This window comes from Ornithodoros turicata, unplaced genomic scaffold (assembly GCF_037126465.1).
Source record: "Ornithodoros turicata isolate Travis unplaced genomic scaffold, ASM3712646v1 Chromosome23, whole genome shotgun sequence".
Classification (NCBI taxonomy): Eukaryota; Metazoa; Arthropoda; class Arachnida; order Ixodida; family Argasidae; genus Ornithodoros; species Ornithodoros turicata.
In genome coordinates, this window is record NW_026999342.1 from 3,726,299 (window position 1) to 3,737,716 (window position 11,418).

The following is an 11,418-nucleotide window of genomic DNA, read 5'->3' on the forward strand; positions in this document are numbered from 1 at the left end:
AACACAACCCAGCATTGGCAACCGTAAGATAACGAAGATATCGGGGGGGTTTCTCAATGTGGTGGCATATGTGAGACTATGTATAACGAACACAGCTCAAAAGGGGCTTTGATGTGTTCACAGAATCGCGTGAAATATTGTGTTGTAAAATTGCAGGGGCGGCATGCATGCATACGGACCTTGTCCTCATTCTTGCTTGTTGCTGTGGGGACGGTGCCGCCTTCCCCACCATAAATATCTAAAATGGAATGGGCACTCCTTATTTATCGTTCTCACGTTGTTTGGGTACATCATTAATAGCAAAAGCAGACCTTAATTACACTTGTGCAAGCACGAGTAATGAATGCAAAAAATGTAGATACCTGATATGTTGGAAGACTCGGTGTTCGGTATCGTAGCGTCGTTTGCCGAAAACGGGGGATTTTCCAATTCACGAGCTTCCATATTTGTACATGTAGCGACAGTGATGAAACCAGCTACAGTATGGAGTTCACATTGAACTTCCTCAAGGCAAGGTGTAATGCAGCAGAATTGTGAGGCCAGCGATGCATGCACATAAAAAGAAGAGAGTACTGAAATGTTAACTCCCAACAAACACAGATGGCAAAATATTTTGTGAATGGCAGGTCGTTATGTAGGAAAATAAATACCATGGAAAACGTTACAGCTATGTCCTGTTTCCTCCTGTGGCTGCAAGTTCACGTCCTGAACATGTTCTTCACCACCTGAGGGAATTCAGTCGACATTAGTTTGTAGGCCCTTGACATATTAATTACCACCAGCCCACACGCTCCTCCACTTCCTGACTCATCGGGATGGCGATTTAGGTTGCCTGGTAGATAAATTCATCTGAATGTAATTCAGTAGCAGATGTGATCGATTTCTTATTTTTTAACAGTTTACTGACTAGCCGGTGTTATTGATTGATTGATTGTCTTGACTTTCTTCATTGGTATAATTCGCGAGATGCTATCTGGTGGCCAGTTGTACTATTAAACCACTGATGGCATCAATGTGGGCAACCATTCCGGTCAAATAACCACATCGACCAATCACAGTGGCTCAAGTCATACCGTGCAATCAGTCGACCCATTCACCACGAAGTCAGTGAAATCTACGAAGGCAACCAGCCAGTAAGACAAAGAAATAACCTGTCATTGACAACACGACCCTGAACAAGTCAAAATCAAGCCGTATCAAGAAGTAAAGAAAATAGTAATCGCCCACACACACACACCTGGGCATAAAGAAACGCAATCATAAAATTACTGTAGTGGTCAATCAGTTGCCTATTCATGCGCGATGCGTTCCATATTGCCCATCGTTTCATTAGTGAGTCGACTAGGCTTTAGTTTTTTAGCAATTAGCCCATACACCAAAATCCATTCAGTCCGTCAGAAAAACACGAAATGAAAAGTATAACCCCACAATAAGAGAACTAAATACTTCTCAGAACAATGTACTACGAAAAATCCAGTTTCTTTGCGTTGTCATTGCTACGACACACAGACTATAGCGCTTATCACTCTTCTTCAACGCTGAATGGAAACAACTTGCTCGTAGTTAAATTTCATTACACAAAGCCCAATGTCAAAATGGCTCTATAGGTATCGTATACCTTTCAGCGTATGAAAGATGCTGGGACAAGAAGGCGACACGGAGAGATAGAAAGTAAAGTTGATGTAGAGAGCAAAGCTGGCAAGAGAAAGCAGAATGCGCTAAGGCCGAGCGTTATCACTGCGACCAACAGTTTGCACGTTTGACTTGCCATAAGACAGGAACCAACAGCGAATCTATTTAGAACGATCCTGATGAAATACGCACTTACCTATTTCACGTATTCTGTTATGTGAAACCGGGCTGTGCGCACAGTATTCATATTTTAGATGACGACTGCCGGACACCACCATGTATTTCTTGCAGTCCTCGCACTCTTTGCATCTGCCTCTCGGCACTCCCCAGAAGTCCTTGTTTGTAAACGCCATTTGGAAGCAGTTCACAACACATCTACAACCACGAGCGTGATTTAACTTGTCAGCCACAGAGGCGTCACATTTCGAAAGATGCAACCGACAAAACACGAGGACGCGATGTAGTGTCCCTTCTCGTGTGATACTGTAAACTGTTGCCAGATGAGCGACCAAAAGCGATCAAAAGCGGCTGTGATTGTTTGCGAACGCATTACGACGTAGAAGTAACGGACTCCCACTACAAGTAACACCTACAAGTAACCAAGAGAAGACAGGGGTTTTCCCCACAGGTTACCTCTACCCCAGCTCTTCGAGACCCAATTTACTTCTAAAATTCGCAATTTCCTGTGTTACCTCTTCCTTTGAGCCGATGTTACTTCTAAATACACGTAACAACGGTCTAAAAGTAACAATAGAAGTAACTCAGGTAAGAGTGTAGTTGCCAAATGAAGGAATGATCACGGAGAAGTTGTTTCATATAATCAAAGCTCGCCCGAGATGCCGGATTTTCATCCCCGGAAAAAATGTCCCCAGGAACCGTCTCCGCAAGAACGAAGGCCGTTTGATCGAACGCGGGACATTTGGTCGAAAACCATTTGATCGAATACCGTTTGATCGAAACGGCAGCGGTCGTTTGACTGATTTTTTTATTGATTCGTTTAGAGCTGATGTATACTCTAAACAAGATTGAACTAAAGTTTTATAGGGCTGTTAATACAATATCTTTATTTTATACTATGGCGAAATTTACTTCTTAGCATTCAGACTCCGAGTGACTTTCGTGCACATATCACTATCCCATTTCGGATCGTTCCCTTTAAATTTGTCGCCAGCAATGAAAAGGGTGCCCAGAAGAAGCACATACTATTGGCTGCTCCCAACTTGAAGGGATACTTCGGCATTGTTCTATTCAATTCAATTCAATTTTATTCAATGTTATTTTCCTTTCGGATGGGAGAAAGTAAAAAGCCAGAAGGCTGTGCTGTTCGTGAATGACAAAGGTCTGCAAATAACCAGTGGTCTCCCCTCTTTAGCTGAAAAAAAAAAGAAGCAAGAAACAAACAAACAAACAAAAAAAAGGAGAGGACACTGATTGCCTGCTCCATATGTTAGAGTCAAAAGTTACAGAAAAAGAGGTGCTAAGGACACGCTGCGAGCTTCGAACTTCCTTCGAAAAAACATCTTTCGAACAAACGGAGTCGATCAACCGGCTTTCGATCAAACGGCTTTCGAGCAAGCGGCGTTCGATCAAACGCCTTCGACCAAACGGCGTTCGACCAAACGGCGTTCGATCAAATGGGCGAACACCGCTGGCTAACGCTAAAACGCTAAATCATGGTTAGGCTTGGGAAGGTAATGTTCCGTATGAAAGTTCATAGGGGACACGATGTTCTTTTCGGCGGAACATGCTGTTATGATGTTTGTTACTCATGTTTGTACTGTTATCAATTACTTTTCTTCAAATACCAGCTTAGGCTTTGCCCTTTTCTTTTTTCTTCTTCCTCAATAAACATATTCCCCCTCCCCCAGCTTAGGATTTCGGAATATCCAGTTATAATGTGATGATGACGATGCGATGGACTGTGGAAGGTGGACTGCCAAAAACAAGCCTAAACTAACCTAACCTCTGAAAACTAACCTAGGACTCGGTTCAAACCTAGGTTCCCACAGGGGAGGATTTTTCCGCATCCCGGAAATTACAGGAGCGCCGTTGTGAACAGCTGAGGAAACGGATCATAGCCGATCAACTGCTATCACATTATTTGTTTAAATTGGGAGACAGGATTTTTTAAATTAACATTTATGCTAGTGCATAGTAAAGCTGTAGTGGACGACGATGACTAGGCTCGCGCCACGCCCCCGCTTTCCATCGGTGGCTCATGCCACGAAATACATCAGTTTCCTTCCGGCATTCGTTGTGGTAGCTTGCGTTCTTTTGGCTCCCACAAGTCTGTTGAAAATGGTACTGGCTACGGCCACTGCCTTACCTCTGGCCCAGCTCGCACAACTGGCTGACAAGGTGACGGAAGTAGCAAGCCCGAGGACTCCCATTGCAGCCGTTTCCGAGTCCTGTCGCCTTCCCAACCCCCGCTGCCAGCCACCGGTTTCAACGGCCCCGTCTACATTCGCCGAGGAGCTTTCGTCTATGCGCGCGGACATTAACCGCCTCTCCGACACAGTCGCCGCACTCCAGTTCCGTGACAACCGCAGCCGCTCCCCAAGTCGTTCTGGCCTATTCAGAAGATTCCGCCGTTCCCCACGGCGTTACTCCCACCGCAGCGTTTCTCCAGCTGATAACCAGAACCCACCACCCTGCTGGTACCACGAACGCTTCGGTCAGGCCGCCATGCGATGCACACGCATCCATGTGGTTGGTCGGGAAACGCCCCCGGGAACCGATGACGGCGACCACCGCTTTCCCTTCTCCCGCCACAAGTCGCCTTTTCTTTGTTGTGGACCGCTCCAGCAAGACTCGTTTCCTCGTGGACACTGGAGCTGCCGTCAGCGTTCTACCTGCCTCATCGAGCGACCGGCGCGGAAACGCAATCTATCACCTTATGGCTGTGAACAACAGCGCCATACCAGTCTACCATGAGAAGCTGCTCACCCTTAATCTTGGCCTGCGAAAAGTGTTTCCTTGGGTGTTTCGCGTCTCTCACCCTATACTCGGAGCAGACTTTTTGCACCATTTCGCACTCTCCGTAGATGTCTCACGACGCCTTCTGGTCGATACCCAGACCCGGCTATCGGCCCACGCAATCCCTGCCGCTCCCCACCTTGCTGCTGGCGTCAGTGGAACTTCCCTTCCACCAACTTCGTTGCCAATCTCGGAGCTCCTGCGCCAGTTCCCCACACTCACACAACCTCCTGACTGGACGAAATCGGTCAAGCACGATGTTGTTCACTTCATCGAAACCACGGGCTCACCGGTTTTCTCCCGTTCTCGCCAGCTATCACCCGAGACACTGAAGATAGCCAAAGCGGAGTTCCAGCACATGTTGGACATCGGTATCGCCCGTCCATCCTCCGCCAGTTGGTCTTCAGCACTCCACATGGTGCCTAAAAAGACGGGAGACTGGAGGCCGTGCGGAGACTACCGCGCCCTCAACCTAGTCACCAAGCCCGACCGCTACCCATTACCTAGGCTCCAAGATTTTACCGCTAACCTGCACGGCATGAAGATGTTCTCGAAAATCGACCTAACTAAAGCCTATCATCAAATCCCTGTAGCGCCATGTGACATCCCGAAGACTGCAATCACCACCCCATTTGGGCGCTTTGAATTCATTCGCATGCCTTTTGGGCTCCGGAATGCGGCACAGACTTTCCAGCGTTTCATCGACACCGTCACTCGGGGCTTGCCCTTCGTCTTTGCATATATTGATGACATCCTTGTCGCAAGCGAGAGCCTTCAACAGCACCTCGATCATCTTCAGCTCCTCTTCTCTCGCCTTGCCGACCATGGAATCGTCATCAATATTGCGAAATGCGAATTCGGAGCGCAGTCGCTGCAATTTCTTGGCCATCACGTGTCCTCGGAGGGCATCGCACCGCTCCCGCAAAAAGTCGCTGCCATCGTGAACTTCCCACAGCCCCAGTCTGTTCGCCAGTTGCGCCGTTTTTTAGGCCTCGTCAATTTTTACCGACACTTTCTACCCCACTGTGCCCACACTCTACGTCCGCTCGAAGAGCTCCTGCACCAATCTGAAACATGACGTCGAGGCAGCAACCAACATGTCACCGGCTCCGGTGGTCCTGCCAGTCGCGCATATTCCCTGGTTTGGACGGATGCCGCTTCCGACGCCTTCAGTGCTATCAAGTCGCTCCTTTCTTCCGCCACTCTGTTGCACCACCCGAGCCCAAATGCACCAACCGTTCTGATTGTCGATGCCTCCTCTACCGCAGTCGGAGCAGTGCTGCAGCAGAAGTCCAGTGACACTTGGCATCCTCTGGCGTTCTTTTCCAAGGCGCTCAAGCCAACGGAAGCCCGCTATAGCACCTTTGGCCGAGAACTCCTTGCTGCGTACCTCTCCGTCAAGCATTTCCGCTACTTTTTGGACGGCAGAGAATTCACCATACTCACCGATCACAAGCCCTTAACATACGCTTTTCGCTCGGCCAGCAGCAAGTACTCCCCTTGTGAGATTCGGCATTTAGCTTTCCTGGCAGAATTCACTACCCGCGTTGAGCATGTCTCCGCATCGGCGAACTGCGCTGCCGACGCCCTTAGCCGCATTGCTGCAGTCGAACCCCTCTCTCCTGAAGCTCTAGCGCGTGCTCAGCTCAGCGATCCCGACCTTGAAGCCTTACGCCGATCGTCCACTTCCCTTCATCTTGAAGACCTTCCCGTTCCCGGTTCAGACCTCCGCCTTTGCTGTGACACAACCACAGTTCCGTCCAGGCCCTATGTTCCTCAGCCTTACCGTCGAGCAGTTTTTGACCTTCATCACGGACTCTCGCACCCAGGAGTACGAGGCACACAACGCCTTATTGGGTCCCGCTTCATATGGCCCAAGATGAACGCTGATATTCGCGCCTGGGTTGGTTCCTGTTCCTCCTGCCAGCGTTCCAAGATCTCCCGCCATACGTCCGCCCCGCTTGGCCGCTTTGCTCTCCCTGACGCACGTTTCGATCACGTCCACCTTGACCTTGTAGGCCCATTACCGCCATCTTCCGGCCACCGGTACATTTTGACAGCCGTCGACCGTTTTACCCGCTGGCCGGAAGCCGTACCCATCCCTGATTCCACAGCACCCACCGTGGCAGACGCCTTCTTCTCCACCACCTTCACGACCTTCAAAATTCAGTAATTTATTCCGATTCGCTAAGCTCTGTGCGTGCGCTGCTTTCATGCTATGACACCAAGAATCACCTCGTCAAGCGAGTACGAGCGCTTGCGACTCAACTTTGTTCCCGAGGCTTTTCAATCTGTCTCTGCTGGGTCCCCAGCCACACTGGGATCCCGGGGAATGAACGAGCCGACCGTGAGGCTCGGCGAGCGTTGGCACAAGAGGAGTCAGCTCTAGGACTACCCTACCAAGACATCCTGCCAGTGTTAAAGAGAGCTGTCTGCACACAGTGGCAGCAGGAGTGGGACATGGAAGAAAATAACAAGCTACACCTCACACAGCCACACGTTTCCCCCCCGCATCGGACTGAACACATCAACAGATCATCCGAAGTTCTTTACGCGAGATTGAGGATTGGACACACATGGCTCACGCATCATCACCTACTCAGAGGTCAGGATCCGCCAGCTTGTGCGCACTGCAGTGACAGCTTGACTATCTTGCACGTACTGGTATCCTGCCCTCACTTCGAACACCAACGCCAACAGTATTTCACCGCATTCTACAGATACCATGTCCCACTCCACCCAGCCCTTCTACTGGGTGACACCCCTCTTGTGCCGTTTGATAACGTAATCAAATGTTTGACCACGTGTGGGTTTCTTAGTCAGATGTAGATGATAAGCATTGCTCCCCTTTTATCCAATATCACCGAACTCCTCATGTAAATATCTCATTGTCACACTTGTAGATAGCTTTTAACTGCCATGCTCGCTTGCTATCTTCATCCCCCTCTCTCTTATCCTGGTCAATCTCATCGCTCATCGCTCATACCTGTAGATAGGTTTTAACTACCACACTCTCTCTCACATCATCTTTCCCATAATCATCTCCGACACACTCACCATAGTTTTGGCGCTCTATGGCCTTTGTTGCCTTTGTGCCACTAAACACATAATCAATCAATCTTCTCCACCTGGGTCGTACGGTTTGGAGTGCCCTCACGTGTCACCACTGACCGGGGTCCTCAATTTGAGGCCAGACTTTTCGCCGCCTTTCTGGACCTTTTGGGAACGACACGCATTCGCACAACATCATACCATCCCTCATCAAACGGCCTGGTAGAAATGTTCCATCGACAGCTGAAAGCCGCCCTCATGGCGCACGAAAATCCGACCCGCTGGGCATCACTGCTTCCCGTCGTCCTGCTCGGCATTCGTACCACCCTGAAGACTGACATCGGTTGTAGCTCTGCCGAGCTTGTCTACGGTACTGCGCTACGGCTCCCAACCGATTTCTTCTGCCACTCCGAACCCTCTACCATCAGCCACAGCTCCTACCTAGAAAACCTCCAGCGTATTTTTCACGACGTTCGGCCCACTCCCACCCGTGCGAGTCCATCCCGACAGCCGTTTGTACCGCAGCTCCTTTCAACAGCGTCCCACGTCTTCCTCCGGCGGGACGCCGTTCGAAGGCCCCTTCAGCAGCCATATTCTGGCCCTCACCCCGTCTTACAGCGAGCCGACAAGTTTTTCAAGATCAGCGTCAACGGGAAGCCGGACTCTGTAAGCGTGGACAGGCTGAAGCCCGCCTTCACCAAACCACCGCTGTCCTCATTTCCCCTTTCTGCCCTTGCACCGTCCCCTTTGCCGGCCCATCATGCCCCCGACTCGTCCACCGCCCCGAAGAAGCGCGTCTCCTGGGCCGATCGCTCCTCACGGAGTCTTGCGGGGGGGCCCTGTAGTGGACGACGATGAGTAGGCTCGCGCCACGCCCCCGCTTTCCATCGGTGGCTCATGCCACGAAATAAATCAGTTTCCTTCCGGCATTCGTTGTGGTAGCTTGCGTTCTTTTGGCTCCCACAAAGCCATTGAACAAGGAACATAAATGCGGTTACACCCGCTGCGCCGCTTGCATTGTGCCGATTACATCTGTTCTTTCTGTTCCTCTCTCGCAAAGTTTGCTGAGTACAGACAACGCGGTAAGATTAGGAAGCGATTCTCCAACAAGAAATAAATCTTGACTATGACACGAGGTGATTAATCACTGGTGATTTTCCAAGGTCCTGCTACCTTCTACGTATTTCTGGCAGATATGTTGGAAAAATGGTAGCCGCGTTCTTTTATAAAGGGGGCTACTACAGAATACTGAGCGCAGTGACACATGACCACTTGTATTCTAACAATGAAATGAAACGCATATGTCCACTATCCTGAGGCTCTGACTTCACGCTCGCTGAACGTGGGTATCGTCGGACGTATTTCCCAACTCAACCGGAATACTAGTATTTTCATATATAGTTCTTTTTTGTTGGTGGTGGTGGTCAGACAATGATGTTGTAGTTCTCTAATACTTTCTATGTTGATGAACCGTATTTTCAGTAGAAGCGGAGTTGTAAGGGCAATGAAACAATTGAATAAGAGGGTGTAGAGCTTTAATAACCCATAGACATCGGCACAGAAAAAAATGTAAGGACAACTGTAAAACCTGTCTGACCGACAGTAGAGAAATACTAGCGTCCAGCGAACGATATCGCTAGCGAACTAATGCAGCGAACTATATCCATTTTATGTTGCTCGTTGAATGGAATGTAGATTTAATTATTCATTAACACGTGAAAAAAAAAAAGAAAAAAGAACCAGCCTCTGTCTCCCAATTTCAACAAATCCGCAAAGCGAACGATAACACTCGGTCGGCTGTGATGTGCTTCATCGGCTATCTAGATTTCAGTTCTTACTTGCATCTATATTTCAGGGGCTTTTAGTGCACAATTATCCGCACTTTACCCACCACACACTTTCTTTTCGTAGTAAACATGTTGTAGATTATTGTTTTTCATCTTCACTGGCATTCCAGTTATTTCATTTCTAATACAATAGCCACAGTACTTTTTCATAATCTACACCATCCCATTCAGTGGTCATTCACTGGAGTGCTCACCCTGTGTCTCTTTGAGATCCAAGACAATTGCTCACCGGACAATTGCTCACCACAGAACCGCTGAAGCCGGACAATTGCTCACTCCCTCTTTCACCGCACTTATATGTAATTTTATTTCGCGGTTTTATGTGACGTGATTTTATTTATCGTTTATGCTACTCATATACTTGACTTTTTATTTGTTAGCTGAACTTGGGTGTACCTCGAAATAAAGTGATCGAAATCCCCATTTCAAAACAAACTACTGTAAATAAATGTTATCTGGCTATACAATGCACAGTTGCGCCCGGGAAGCTGCCAACAGCGAACTTGGAGCAACCTAATAATAAACTAACCAGTTCAGTCGTCTCCGCCCTACTAAGCCTAACGGGCGCTAAAATGTGGCTTTCGTTCGCTAAACCGACTTGGACAGATATAGAAAATTCGTTAATTTTAGTGGTTAAATAATGATGTGGTTTTAAATCTTCCCCGTCTCTTGTCTTGGAAGACCCTGGTGACGCAGGCATGAGCGTACCGAGAGTGGGACAAGGTCACTGTGTAAAATTGCGCACTCTTTATTCATAGGTCATGATTATTTTCTCAGGGTCATCATAATATGAACCTGTGAACACCCGCACAGTCCGCAGCGTCCGTCTCCAGGGAAGGAGGTGACGTGGTTGCACGCTTTGCCCCCCTGGAAGCACTTTGCTGCCCCCCCCCCCTTGGGAAATAATCCTCTAGGAACGCCCCATGGACGCAGGTCCTGAGAAAAACGCTTCAGGTGTGCCTTCAAGTGGACGACATCTCGCCTCACCCTCTCCACTGGTGGATTCCTAGATCTATTTGAAGCAACTTACACAGCTAAAAAAGAAGTTCAGCTAACATAAAAGGTAACATCTCATTACGGCCCGAGTCTCATTACGGCCGAAGTCTCATTACGGCCGAAAGTCTCATTACGGCCGAAAATCCTTTAATCCCCAAGTGTCTCGTTACGGCCAAAGTCTCAATACGGCCGAAGGTAGTCTCATTACGGCCGAAGATGTCTCATAACGGCCAAAAAGAAAAAAGAAGCATCCACCATAGTAGCTCTGTATATACTGTGTTTTATGCTTCCCATAATGTGTCCGAGGCGGTGTGCCCCCACGGCTTGTGTCACACACAATGGTTCATGCACACAATATTGCGACAGTGTTTCATGCATCCCTCGTGAAAAATGTTTTTATTGTCATATGTGTCACACGATATTTGTATGTGTTACGCCATTTTCTCTCAGTATTCAAGCAACATCCTACTCATTGGTTCTGTGAGCAAACTGTGTGTGTGTGTGTTCTGAAAAGTACTCCACAAGGGAGCCCACTGGGAGCTCCAGGAGTCACATGACCTATGACCATGATCTTCTCCCCCACTAGCTGCCTTCTACAATTTACGTCCACCTGAAATTTACAAAAAAGTACATAAGCCACTGAACAAAATGACATATGCTCTTGTTTGATGATGACTATAAGACATATGCTGTCAAGCAGACTTTTTTTTTTCATATATTCGAAACATATTCAAGAATTATGGACAACAATGACAATTGCGTCATAATAATGCAGCTGCATAGCCAGGAAACTATTTCAGGAGGTGTTTTATGAGGCTTGACATGGGGTGGAGGAGTCCCCCTCGTCAGTGCTTTATCCAGACCCCCCCTAACTTTTTTGCCTATTTAAATTAATCAAAACAGCTGAAGTGCCTGT

The 11,418-nt window shown here is 48.3% G+C and overlaps 1 protein-coding gene across 1 annotated transcript; it reads left to right on the forward strand.

The window, feature by feature from the left end:
* Window positions 1–7,887: 7,887 nt before the first annotated feature.
* LOC135373341 (uncharacterized) lies at window positions 7,888–8,517 on the forward strand. The gene has a single exon (XM_064606559.1). It carries the CDS (start codon window positions 7,888–7,890, stop codon window positions 8,515–8,517), a length of 630 nt encoding a protein of 209 aa, XP_064462629.1.
* The last annotated feature ends 2,901 nt before the right edge of the window (window positions 8,518–11,418 follow it).

Coding starts and splice junctions, on each gene's coding strand:
- LOC135373341 (XM_064606559.1), top strand. CDS start 7,888: ATGTTCCATCGACAGCTGAAAGCCGCCCTCATGGCGCACGAAAATCCG.